The sequence below is a fragment of the Marmota flaviventris genome, chromosome 10, assembly GCF_047511675.1.
Source record: "Marmota flaviventris isolate mMarFla1 chromosome 10, mMarFla1.hap1, whole genome shotgun sequence".
Classification (NCBI taxonomy): Eukaryota; Metazoa; Chordata; class Mammalia; order Rodentia; family Sciuridae; genus Marmota; species Marmota flaviventris.
This window is the reverse complement of record NC_092507.1, coordinates 3,578,712-3,591,993: the sequence shown is the minus strand read 5'-3', so window position 1 is coordinate 3,591,993 and position 13,282 is coordinate 3,578,712. Positions and strand designations below refer to the sequence as shown.

General features: G+C 57.5%; 1 protein-coding gene across 3 annotated transcripts in view; it reads right to left on the bottom strand.

The window, feature by feature from the left end:
* Kcnab2 (potassium voltage-gated channel subfamily A regulatory beta subunit 2) overlaps nt 1-13,282 on the bottom strand; it is an 81,820-nt gene that overhangs the window by 43,732 nt on the left and 24,806 nt on the right. The window contains exons 1-3 of one of the 3 annotated variants that reach the window (XM_071617285.1): nt 12,950-13,223; nt 2,204-2,332; nt 1,229-1,270 (exon numbers count right to left, since the gene is read on the bottom strand). In XM_071617285.1, coding sequence (XP_071473386.1) covers nt 1,229-1,270; nt 2,204-2,280 — 119 coding nt within the window. In that variant the 5' untranslated portion in view covers nt 2,281-2,332; nt 12,950-13,223. Of the gene's footprint in view, nt 1-1,228; nt 1,271-2,203; nt 2,333-12,949; nt 13,224-13,282 lie in introns of those variants that run through there. The other 2 variants (XM_071617286.1, XM_071617287.1) reach the window with 2 other exon arrangements.

Here is a 13,282-nt window from a genome sequence, read left to right as displayed (position 1 = left end):
AGGTCAGGTGTGAATGTGGCTTCATTGGTCGAATCTTTCTGGGACCAACCCCATACATTCATTAAGGTATTAAGCAATACAGATGTACGTGACGATATAAGCATTTATCAAAAAAAAAAAAAAAAAGCATTTACAAGCCCAAATTCAGGCAAAAATCTTATTTAACCAAAATTTCAGTAGATTCAAAGAGTCAGCCATCTCTTTGGAGCTCCCTGTAAGGAATGAGACCTCACAGCAGCACTGTGTGCCCAGGTCCACGGTCATGTTCAGAGGCGCTGAGGCCACTGGGGTAGAGAGGAAAGTCGTACGGAAACCCAGCACAGACCCTGGCACCCACAGCCCCAGATTCTGTGCACCATCAAGACACACTCCTCAGCTCCACGTCTGGTGGGTGTGCACAACACTTGGAGCTGGTTTTGGACAGAGAGACTTCCCAGGTCTACAACACAGGGAAGTGGCAACACAGGGAACTGTCACCAAGACCCCATGGTGCCGAGGCTGGCAGACCCCGCTGACCCCCGGCTTCAGCACAACCCCGAGATCTTGCTTCCTAAACTTGGAAACCCTCCAGGAAGTAGTATGAATCTTTTTGGTGTGTGCCCCGCTTACTGGTGAGGGAGGCAGACCAGAGGGAGGGACAGACAGGACCCTGCTGGGCCACATGCCTGGACCTCTTGATGCCACATCCCTCTGGGCACAGTTTCTTGTCAGGCAAACATCTGGTTTCTAATTTGCCAATGGGGAAGCACAACAGGAGAATGACATTGTCCATCCTGACATGATCCAAGCCACATTGGTACCGCACACCCCAAGAAGGCATCCATCTCAATGGACCCAAGAGCTCTGTAGGTGTCAGCCCAGATCCTCAGGCAGAAGGGAGAACACATGGGCATGCGCTCTCCAGGGAGCCTGTGGCCTGGTGACAGAAGCGCAAGACCATGATTGTGGCAAGGCGTCCATCTGCTGCTGGTGAGTGCAGGGCTAACAGGAGGTCTGCTGAGAGCGACGCAGCCCAGAAGACCATTTGGTCAAACCAACAGCCAACCTCTAGGAGACTCACACGCACAACTAAGGCGACCGCACATTTTGTGTCAGGCATTACATATGCTCTGTGGGTGGGCACTGAGAGAGGCAGAGCCCTGGTGTCACCTGTGTGTGGGCACAGTCCTCCCACCCACTCCCCGGCCTTCAGCTCGCTGTATTCAAGAGAAAACGAAGAACTCATTACCTGTAAAACTGGAGCTGTCTTTTGGGGCTCCCATACCTAGTACTTCGGATGGCAATGGAGAAAAGAGAAAAAAAAAGAGAGAGGAGAGAAGATAGTCCAGAGTTGGCATCAACCACAGACAAGGGCCAGCACAGAATGCATCACCAACACCCGCAGGCCTGGCCCGCCCCCTCCGCCTGCTCCGGATGCGCCTGGGTACCAAATGCTCTGCAGCAGCACCACCCAGTGGCCACAGAGGCAGGGCCTGAGCCCCGTCTGTCTGGACATGCAAGGGGCCTGCTTCTGCCCTTATTTCCCCTGGTAAGTCTCTGGGAGAGGGTCTGTCTGGATTTCAGTGTGCTTTAAAAGAATATTAGAAACTCTCCAGTCAAGAGGTCAGCTGCTGCCTATGGCCACTGAGTCCTTTCTGGACAGGCATCACTTGCCCTGGGGCTCCCTGCCCCCACCCAAGTCGGCAGCTCTCGCCCAGCGCCCCCTGCTGTTCAGGGCTGCCTGTTGCGCAGATCACACCCGGGGCGGGATTTGGAAGTGGCCTCCGTGGAGGAGGCCAAGTTGCCCTGGGAGCGTCTGGCTGCCCAGTCTCTCCAGGGTTGGTAAACAGGCGAACGTGGCTCCCCAAAGGCTTGTGAGGTTGTGAGCGCAGGGGGACGTGTGGGACCACGGAGGACGCATGAGCCGTGACTTGTGAGAAATGGGAGCCCAGAAGGGCCTCGGCTCACCGCCAGGCCTCTGTTATCCTCCAGGGGAGCACTTTGGAAGTTGGGGACCAGGAAGGAATCTGTCCCGGCTCGGCGCCACCTGCAAAACCTTTGCTTTTTCTTTCCCATTTTGGTTTTCAAGAGCCTGCCTTCTTTCCTTGGAGAATGAGCAGCGCGGGTGCCTCTCAGCCCTGTGGGCCCTGCTCAGTCCTCCCGCCCCCCCAGGGAAGGCCTTGGCCTCGGGGACCCCTGCAGGGAGGGGTGGGGTGGGAGTCACCTGTAGACCATCCCGGGGGAGCCCGTCTGCCGCAGGGAGTGCCGAGCCGGGGAGACCGTGGTCGATTCTGGATACATGGAGCTGGCCTCAGTGGTCCACACCTGCTTGCTTTTTCACGGAGGGAAAGTTCTGGAAGAAAAGCAGAGTGGGGAGGGGTGGTGACAAAAGATCAGCCACGTTTGGCCAGGAGCTCCTATGATCCCAGAGGCCCAGAGGCTGTCTGTGCTCCCCGTGCATTTGTGTGGGCTGATGACAAGGGGCCAGGACTCTGAGACTCCACTCCACCATTGCCCCCTGACCTGTCCCAGGGGCCCGGCTTCTCTGAGATGACAAGTTCTGCCACCCTGCAGGAACTGGAGGGTCTGTGCTTCTCAGCCAGTCCCATCTCCCAGGAAGGGCACTGCTGCCACCCGGAGTCACCCCAGGGGTTCCCTTGGTCCTGCCTCCTGTCCATGACAGCCTCCGGTGCTGCCCCGAGCTTGTAAGAAGACTGTCAGAGGCCCCCAGCGAGCTGGGCCTGGGACTCCCTCTCTCTACAGCCCCCTAGCCCCCGAGGGTGGCTGGCTCTGGGGACTTGCTTCTCACCAGCACATGGGGGCTACAACTATATGGGGCTGTCACTTCTGTGATTGGGCAGCACAGACTGTGACTTCTACCTTGCTAGCTGACTCTCCCTCTATGGCTCTGATGAGCAAGCAGCCATGTGGGAGAGGCCCATGTGGCAGGAACTGAGGGTGACCTCTGGTCTGCAGCTAGAGGAGCCGAGGCCTTAGCCCAACAGCCCACAAATCAGGGAATCCTTCCCCAGCTGAGCCTGCCCATGACTGTCCAGTGTGAGGTCATTTGTTACAGCGCTGGAAGGCAGGCAATGATTGGGCCTTCCCCAAAGGCCACGCCCAGGCCCCCCGGGGCCTTTGCACTGGCAGTTGGCTGTCATGCCCTAGGGTCCCCTTCCAGCTCCCTGGTGCTCTGGCCCTCTCTGGACAGGGGAAGTCTCTTTCACTACTGTATCCCTGTGTCTACCATAGACCCTGCCTTCTGAAAGGGTGAAGGTCCCTAACCCAAATTCATGTGGTCCCTTTCCCATGGGCAAAGGGATCAACACACAGCCCTGTCCACTCCAATAGACCCCTGAAATTGGCAGTGCCAGGCAGCCCATGGGGGGGACTTTGTCCATCTTCCTTTTTTTTTTTTTTAAAGAGAAAGAGAGAGAGAGAGAGAGAGAGAGAGTTTTTTAAAAGTTTGTTTTTCAGTTTTTCGGTGGACACAACATCTTTATTTTATTTTTATGTGATGCTGAGGATCGAACCCAGCGCCCCGCGAATGTCAGGCGAGCGCATTACCGCTTGAGCTACATCCCTAGCCCTCATCTTCCTTTCTCAGAGCAGAGACCTCCTGTCCCCAGGTGGTGTCCTCCTTGGAATATTCTCCACCCACTGGTCAACACAGCTCGGGTTTAGGTCCCACTCGTAATTGAGGTCTGCTCTGAGTGAGGGGCGTGAGCCCAAGCATATGCTCCTGCTCGAAACACGGCGACACAAGGAAGACGCACCACAGGAAAAGTGATGGGGTTGGTGATGGTTCCCTGAGATTGTTTTTAAGGGACCTCATTTGGAATTCAATGATGAAATGAAATAAAAAATGCACTTAAATCTTTAAAATCAGAGCCGAGGATGCTTGGCTGATACCAGCCCCCACAGAGGTGCCACACAGGATCCTGGGCAAACCTCTCCCCGGCCCCTCTATGTGCACTTTCACACCGCCTGGCCAGTGGACACCAGAGGCCTCCCCGTCACCTCTCCCTTTTAGTCTGAGGGTCCTTCAGGGCCACCAGCACTCAGAGGCACCAGCCATCTGCCCAGGTCTATGCAGGAAGCTGTTCACTGGCTCATGAGCAGGATGTGACGCAGTGCCCAAGCCTGCTGAGGTGCTGCTCCTTGGGCCCAAGCTGGCTAGAACTTCGTCCTTGGATAGTGGCTGCTCCCCTGGCCTGGGGGGGGCACAGGGCCTCAAGGGCAGTCTCTCCTCTGAGCCCATTAGTGGCTCACACACCTCACTCCCTTAGATGACTCAGAAGCGTGAAATCACATTATCTCACTGCGGTCATTTAAAAGCTGTCGCTAAACTCCCGATGATGCTGAGCTTTAAGTCAGAGTCCCTTAATGCACAAAATGCTGCCCAGCCCCGCTGGGTGCAGGGGCTGGGGGCTGCCAGGCGAGCAACGGCATCCCAGGCCCTGAAGCACACCCAGTGGCTGAGGGTCATGGCCAGGAAACCATGGCCACAGAGCAGAGGGTGCTGCAAAGGGCCAGCCGCAGCAGCTGTCCCCAGGGGCCCCGTGGAAGACAGCCAAAGGGGAGCACAGGGGGCAGGACGGAGGCCTGGATACCGAGCCCTTAACAAGGTGCATGGCCTGCCCCACACTCCATTCTCCCGGCTGCCCAGTGTGGCACTCAAGGTTGGCTAACTTCCAGAGTTCCAGAATCACAAACCCCGCTGCATTTGAACTGGTGCTGATTCCACGGATGTGGGTGGGACCAGGAGTTTGGAATTTCCGCTGAGTTCCCAGGCAGCAGAGATGCTGCTACCCAGAGACCATGCTTGAGGGCCACTGGCCTGGAGACGAGGCCCTACACCCGGTGCCTGGGGGTCAAGTCCAGCCTGCTGCCTACTTTGGCAGATAGTTTTATTGGCATGTCTCTGTGCCCATTTGTCGAGGGACTGTAGTGTTCTGAGCAGGGCTGAGCAGCTGCAGCAGGGACTGTCACAGCAGAGTCCACAACACTCACCCTCCAGCCTTTAGAGATGCCACCCTGTGGGGACCCTGTGCTGGGCTGCTGTCTCCCCCACCCAAGGGGACCACCATTGATCCACCCAGCCAGCCCACTCGAGGGCGTCACTGAGCAGGGTCGTCCTTCTCACAGAGTGCGGCCATCTGCACGTGATGAATTCCTCCCATCTGAAAAGCGGTCTCTCGGACCACTGTCTTCTCCGTCTATTCACAGGGGATTTCCTCCAAAGCACGTCTTCACTGGTCTGCAATTCCTCTCCTCCCTCTGGCTCTGGCAGACCAAGCAGTCCTCAGCTCTCCCTCCTCTGCGGCAGGACCCTACGCCCTCTGGGGCTTCTCTGTGCTCTTCGTCCACTCCTTCTGTCCACAAGCTGCTTCCTGTTCATCTCTCTGACCTGGACTTTGGTGGCTGCCCAGGATCTGGCGGTGAATCTGTTTGCTTTTCTGAACTCCCTTTCTGCACTGCAGACCCCACGTCTGTCTCCACCCCGTCAACCCCTGCACCCAGGGTTGTTTATTCAGCTGCCTGAGCATCCTCCGTGGGGATTCAGCTCCTGATGGGCCCTACCTGCTGCCCTGCTCTTCCCATGACCAGAGAACAACTGAGTCAGAGCACCGTCCTCCTGGGAGTCAGTTCCTGGACTCACACACCTGCCTCATCCACCCCTGACCAAGCCCCATGCTTCTCCCCGCATGTCCCTCCTCCCCAGCTCAGGCCTCACAGCTTCCTGCCTGGTCTCCTCTGTGCCACAGGAGCAAGACTGACCCTTTCGGATCAGGGTGTCACTTTGTGCACAACCTCCGATGGCTTTCATTCTATCCAAAGTAAACCCCAAATCTCAGCCCTGGCCTCCGGGGCAGCCCCTCCCCAGAGCCCTCCAGCTCCACCCCTTGGAGCTGTGGCCTCGCTCCTTCTGCTCAGCCACACTCCCTGGGGATCCTCCAGCCCAGTGTCCCTCCTCAGGCATCCCCCACTCCTCTTCCTCCCACCTGACTTGGCCTCTGACCCCTGAGACCTACCATGGCCCCAGCCTTTGCCTCTGTAAACCAGGGTCACCTTTCCACGGAGGTCCCCATGGACCCGGTGTCTTACATGGCCAGCCCTGTCTTCTTGGGTTAATTTTCCTCCCTCAAGATTATCACCTGCTCTATTCCTTACGGCTCACTCACTTGTCCTGTGGACGATCTCTCTCCCCACCCAGGTGCCGGAAGGGGCAAGGCAGGGGTTTTGTCTGTGGTGTTTCCATGGTAGACACTCAAGAGGAGTTTGCTGGATGAATGAGTGAATCACCATGGCTCAGCCTGCTGAAGGCCCATGGACAGTGTGCAGAAGAGGATCTCGGGCTGGGCGGTCTGTGTTCCTGCAGGCGGCACCCGTGCTCCAGTGCGGGGATGCTCCACATGCCTGGGGATCAGGGCAGCTTCCTCGGGAGAGTTCAATGCCAGCTCTGTCCAGTGGGGCTGCTCAGCGCAGCCGCAGGTGGAGGGATAATCGCTGCCACTTAGCAAGTTCTCCCGGAAGACACCTGTCCCACCCCAACCCCTTGCCTGGACTCCCAGAAGTGCTGACCCTGAGGTCAGACTCCCTCTGAGCCAGCAGCCAGCCCCCTGGTCCACAGCCACAGGGGGTTGCTGGACTCACTCTGAAGACTACTTCATGGGGAACTGCCTGTCTTGTCCATTCGGCGTTGGGGCATAGCACAGCCCACCCCCTCTGCCACTTCACAGGGGAAGGGAGGGGCTGATGAGATTCCCACAGCTTCTGCTTTGCATTCAGGATGCAGGATGCATGGATGGAGCCAATCTGCCCAGAGCCCACCTCCTGGCTCAGCAGCTGCCACCCTCCAATCAGGAAAGACTGCACCCACCAAGTAGCCAATCCCCATGAAGCTGACATCCTAGTGGGGAGGCTGAGAACACCAGCTTGGCACAGTGGCTCCCGCCCCAGAGGGAGGCATGCAGAGCTAAGCTGGGTGTCCCTGGGTCCCTCACCCTTAGGGCTCAGGAGGACAGGCTTTAGAAACTGTCTCCCAACCCACCAGCCCAGGAGTGACAGGAGGGGAGCTGGGTTTGGGATCTAGGTTGGAGGTAAAAGTCTGGGCTTCGCCCATCTCCTACGGTTCTACTTGGTCTCGGTGTGACCTTGAGCAGCTCTCCCTGGTTTATATTTGGAGGAACCAAAGCTCGGAGCTTTACAAAGGTCTGCTCAAACTTTTTGCACAGAATCAAAGAGAAGCAGCATGTGAAAATGCTTTGAGCCCAGGAGGAAAGATGTTAAACCAATGCCTGCTCTTGCCCTGTGCACGGTCCACTGGCAGGGACAGCAGGTGAGGGAGGACGGCCAGGGGGCTCCAGCTAAGGCATTTCTTCCTTCTCTCCATCTTATTTTTTTTTTATTTGTTTTAGTTGTAGGTAGACACAAGACCATTTATTTCATTTCTATGCGATGCTGAGGATTGAACCCAATGCCTCACGTGTGCTGGGCCAGTGCTCTACCACTCAGCCACAACCCAAGCCCCTCTCCACCTTATTCTGGGAACTTTCAAACTTCAGAAAAGTCAAAAACAACCAGAATAGCAATAAACACCCGCATACTCTTCACCCTAAGCACCAAAGGTTTACATTTTTCCTACCTGCATGCACTCTCTCTCTTCCCTCTGCTTTCCCCACCCTCCAGGTCCGCGTGTGCACACCCACCCACCCACCCACATACCCACACACCCACCCACATACCCACACACCCACATCCACCCACCCACCCACACACACTTTCTCAACCATTTGAAAATAAGAGGCCATATCCAGAACTTCATCTGTGACCTCATCACACATCTTCTGAGAACTTTGTCTTCCACAACCACATCATCATCATCATACTTAAGATAACTAATTCACTATCACCCAATAGATGAGTTCTATTCCAATTTCCCAATTATTCCATCTTGTTTTAGACTTAAAAAAAATGCAGGATCCATCAGGAATCCCACCTGGCCCTGCTGCTTCTCCAGCCCCTCTGACCCACAAGAAGCACCCTTCCCACTTTACCACCTCTTCATTCATATTTCCCGTGACACTGAGACTTTTTGAAAGGTTCTGCCCCTCAGTTCTGATCTGTCTCATTGCTGCTTGAGGATTAGATTTAGCAACCCTTTTTAGCAAGGTGGTGTCTCATGCATCCAAGCAGGAGGCGTGCATACGAGTTTGCTCTCGTGGGCGAGGCCAGGTCTGATCACTTGTCAGGGGGCATTCACCAGGACACAGCTCGTGCCCTTCTTTGTCATTACCCAGGAATCAAGGAGGGTTCTCTTAGGTGTGCGAATGTCTGGATCCTATTTCCTCAACTGCTGCTTTTCTTGAAAGGCCAAATGTGTTGTCGGTTTGGGCCCCGAGTGCAGAGTTAGTGGGAGGAGAGGAAGTCCAGTTCAAATGGAAAGAAAACACCAAGATGGATTCCTGGAGGCCTCCAACTGTTGTCAAAGCCCAGCTCCAGGAAGACCTCACCGTTCAGACTCCAGGGCCTGACTGAGAGCCCCGGGGCCAGCTGCGATTGGCTGTGAGATTGGGGTGAGCAGTGTTCTGGGAATGGACCTGCCACATGATCTTAGGTAAGGACAAGAACCTTACATACTCAAGGAGGGAGGGCAGCAGACTGGTCAGGACAGCGCGAAAGACCCAGGGTCACAGGAGACCCAGAAGGAGCCTGACCGGGATGTGTGGGCTCTCTCACTCTCTCTGAGCCTCAGTTTCCTCACCCACAGAACAGGGGCCTAGCCTACAGGACCCCAGTTTCTCTAGTGGACTAATGACTGCGTTTCTGGGGACAAATGCCCCAGGTGTTAGAGCAGGAGCTGTGAGAGGCTCCCTCTCTGACGCCTTCCCCTCAGCATTGGAGATGGGATCTGTGCAAGCCAGGAAACCACAGGGAAGGTCAGGCTGGGCCCAGGAATCAAGGCAGAGATTCAGGATAATGCCAGCCCCTTCTGGTTTGGCCTGGATGGTGGCTAAGCTGCTCTGACGTCCTGGCTGTCCTGGCATTTGATGTCCTCGGACACCCTGATGTCCTGGCTGGCTGAGCTGCATAGGAGGAAGGTATAAGGTCGGGTCATTGACCCAACGCCTCCCTTCTCCTGGGACCCAGGCTCTTTGCTGTGTGACACACATACAGTTGGTAGAGTACACTCCAGGCTCTTGCCTGCTGTGGCCCTGTGACAGCTCACCAGTTCGCCCTTGTTGGAGACTAGTTCTTGACTCCCTGACATCATCATGGGACACACATGCTGCAGAACTCCTGCCATTTGGCCTGACTGGGTCCCCTGTGACACAGAGCCAGCCCCCTCTCGCGCCCAAAGGTGTGGTGGACAAATGCTCCCTGTGAAGGGATCACTTGGAACAAGTCCCAGAGCTTCCCCTGGCACTCCAGGGAGCCAGTGCTGCTGGCTCATCTGCTGACATGAAACTGGCCATGGGAAAGCAGGAGCTGGCTCTGGGTACCAGAGAAGGCCACGTGTCTGCCTCGCTGTGGTAAACTCTGGAGAACGAGAGAATGAGGCTGGCTGGCACCCTCCTTTAGCACGGGCTCTTGATCGAGGGTCAGCCCTCTGAGCACTGGAGAGAGACTCTTTCTAAAACCCTGCCTGAGGTATCACACATTTCTGTCCTCTCCTAGGGCTGGTGACAGGGTCCCATTCTCTTTGGGTGACCCAGAGGACCACTCCAGGTGCTGGGGAAGGAGGCAGGGCTGCCAGGGGGTCAGACCTGGCTTTGTTGCTGGCCCTGGGCTTGAGTCCTGACTCTGCCACCCGCTGGTGTGGGGACTGGCAAATGTCTCCACCCCCCAGTGCAGATTCTTCACGCAGGAAAAGGGCTCTGTGTGCTGACGGGTGGGGAGAGCGCGCAGCAGGGGCCACAGGAGCTGGACGGGGGCTCTGGCCCAGGCCTGGGTGCGCCTCCTTCCTGGACCGTGTGCCTCTCAGAAGGCACAGGTGTCTCACAGCGCTGTCTCGCTTTCCAGAAGCTCTCTCTTTGGGTCCTTGTATTTGCTCTGATATCTGCTCTCCCTGCTCTCGGCTTCCTGTCAGAAAACTTGCTCTCCCTTCCGCTTTCCCAGAAAAAGGCTAATCTTTTGTAAATGTGACTGGCCACACACAGGAATGACCACCCTGCTCTGGTGTCACAGTGGCCCCTCTGGGTTTTGGGCTCTCTGTAGCTGCATCCCAATTCTGAATTGTCCTGGGAGCTCAAAATCACCACAAGCCAATCCCTAGGCCACGGAGGACTTCAGAGCAAGGACCTTGTATGCACTATCGATTGCCATGTGGCAAGGACCCATGGCTGAAGACAGGCCAGCCCTAGGACCAAGAGGGAGGGGTCCCTGGGAGGTGGGCACCAGGAAGCCATCTTGAAGGGTGGCCTCTGCAGCATCAGTGATGGACAGTTCCCCACGTTGACCCCTGTCTTCACCTTTCCTGTGAGCACTGGGGCGTCTGCTCTGCCAGGCAGGGAGCCTTGTCTCTGTTCGCTGATGTGTGTCCCGGAGCCAGAGAAGCCCCAGTGCCAGGTGACACTTAGTGATGAGGACCGAGGGACCAGGAGGAAGAGGCTCCTAACTTCTGGGCAGGCCTCCAGCTGGCTCTTGGAAGCCTCAGGGCTTGGGGTGGGGACTCCCGCTTGCGCTGGTGGAGCTGAGGTCCTCAATGAACATGGTGCCTCTCAATGCTGGGAAACCACCCTGCCAGGCCCCTGAAGTGTCTGCTGTGACAGTCGCATGGCCAAGGCTGGAGGAACCACGGTGCTGACAGCAGGCCTCATGGAGGGACAGGAAGAGGTGTAACCGCTGGAAACCACAAGTCACGGAATGGTGCTTGTGCGACACACCCTTCCTCCCTGGGGAGGTCAGGGGCCCCTCTGACGGGAGCCCACTCCGCCCATGAGCTGGGCTCTTGCTGAAGCTGGGTGCACTGGGTCAGTTCTGCTCATGGGCAACGAGCAGAGAGTTGCTAGAAGGGTGCCTGGAGAGCTGGAGGTCAGCACAGCCCAGTTCCCATCAGCACCTCCCAGAGCTTGCCCGATGCAGGCTGGAGGGTGGGGAAGAAGAAGGTAACCAGGGCCCTAGGTCACGTCCAGGCCCCCGTTTTTGTCCCGGAAAAACCTCAAAACTCCTGAGGCCTGAGCCTGGGGCCTGCTAATCTGACACTAAACAGCATGGATGTCACATGATTCAGGCAACGGAAGAAGCATCTGGACCAACCACAGAGCTCAACATCAAGACCACTGGAGGGAGCATTTGATAACACATCTCATCGGTGCCTCATAAAAAATGTTTAGAAAGATCATAAACCAAAATCCTCAACCTAACCTTTTCAAAGCAACATCCAAATGCCGGTTTCCTATTACAACCTACACAGCGACCCCGCACAGAACCCCAGGTCTAGCCCCACGGCCAGCCTGTTGCAAGGACAGTTCACATTCACATCTAATTAATGCCACACTAATTGCCGCCAGCTTTCCCAGCACAATGTTCACATGCCTTCCCTACACAACAAAAGCCCCCCAGACCCGCACCTGACTCGCACACCTGCCTGCTGGAGTGGGAGCCCTGCTGCTCTTGGCCCGGGCTTATTGGCTGGGTCCAGGGGGCAAGGCCCCAGGCTTAGGAGCCCCCTCCTTCCTCCCTGAGAGGGAACGGGGGCTCAGACCCCAGCTGGCTCAGCATCCTGTCCTGGAGGAAGGGACCAACGGCTCGGCAGCTTCCGGCCCCCATGTTTGTCCTCCCAGGATTGTTCTCGGAACTCAGAGAAGGTCCAGGACGACGTCTGAGGAGCTGGGACCCTGGGCATCCAAGTGCAGGGCACCTGGCCCCTGGCCACCACAGGTGGCAATGTGTGGTGCCGTGCTGGGGTCACCCGGCACCTGGCAGAGGGACCCCAGCACTGTGCAGCAGTCTATGTACTGTGGCAACTTGGGGTGAGCTGCGGGGTTCTTGCCCACAGCCCCCTCTGGGCTGGAGGTAGCAGGTGCTCCCCGGTTCTGGGACCCCCATGACCACATGCTCAGGCCACACGGTCCCCGCTTCTGTCATTGCTCAATGCACACGTGGCACTGTGCCTCCCCACGTGGACAGCCGATGAGCAGCCTGCTCCCTGCTTCCCCCACCACACCCACACCCCACACCCATATCCTGCTGGGGGGAAGTGAGGGAGAGAGCAAGGCAGGGAGGGAGGAAGCCATGTCCACCAGGAGATCCTGGCCCTGTCCTCGCAGAGCGATGGTGGGGCCGACACACTGTGGCGCCGGGCGCTGCAGGCTATCTGTCCTTCAGGGTGGAGCTGCAGTGGAGGAGGTCTGGGGGGCCCTCCACCCTCTACCCCTGCCCCGAGTTCAGCCCCAGGGGCAGAGGGGAGACCCGGTCCGGGAAATGTTTGCTGTCAAGAGAGGCCCTTGCTCTCTCCATTCAGAGACTGGAGGACCCCGGCCAGGGCTTCCTGGGAACGGACAGATGGGCAGGCCACTCCGGGAGCCACCGGGGACTGCTCAGCAGCTCTTTGCCATCTGCCTGCCACCCTCTTTCCCATGGAGGGACAGGGGCGGCCCTGCAGGAGTCTTGATCACCCTGTGTCTCTCCCTCTTGGCCCAGGGTTGAAAGCAGATCCATGGAGAACTGTCACAGGCAGACACCTCTGCGGCGCAGTGCCACTGTGCCTGGCCCCTGAGCAGTGGCTTGGTGTGTGTGTGTGTGTGTGTGTGTCTGCTGCGGTCCTAGTAGGTTGGACAGGAAGCCACACAGGGCCACAAGAGGCCTGGGTAGGGCAGGGCGTCTGCAGGAGCAGCTTCCCTCGGGCTGTGTCCATCCTATGGGGGATGGGCACGGGTCTCGGACACGCGGGGGCACCCAAGCCTTGCCAGGGAGCAGACACAAACCCGTCCTGGGAGGCACAATCCCCAGAGCACCCTGGTACCTGCTCCTGAACCGGAATGCCAGTCGGGACCATGTTCCGTGTGTCTGTGGCGGAAGGTGAAGTCACTGCTCTGCTGCACAGCAAACCGCCCGGGACCACAGGCCCAACAGGAAGTTGGTGTGGCCCATGCCAGGGCCCCGCGGGGCTGCCTCTGCACAGCGGAGGCGCCTAGCAAACCAGGGCCCGTGAGGTGCCAGGGTGTGGCCTCTGGTTCCAGCCCCCTGATCCAGGCGGGAGGGCCCCAGGCACCACCGACCCTCCTGGCCGTGCAGCAGCGGGGGAGGAGGAGGGGCAGGAGAGGGCACGCCCTGTCGTGTCCCCACCCTCCTGCTC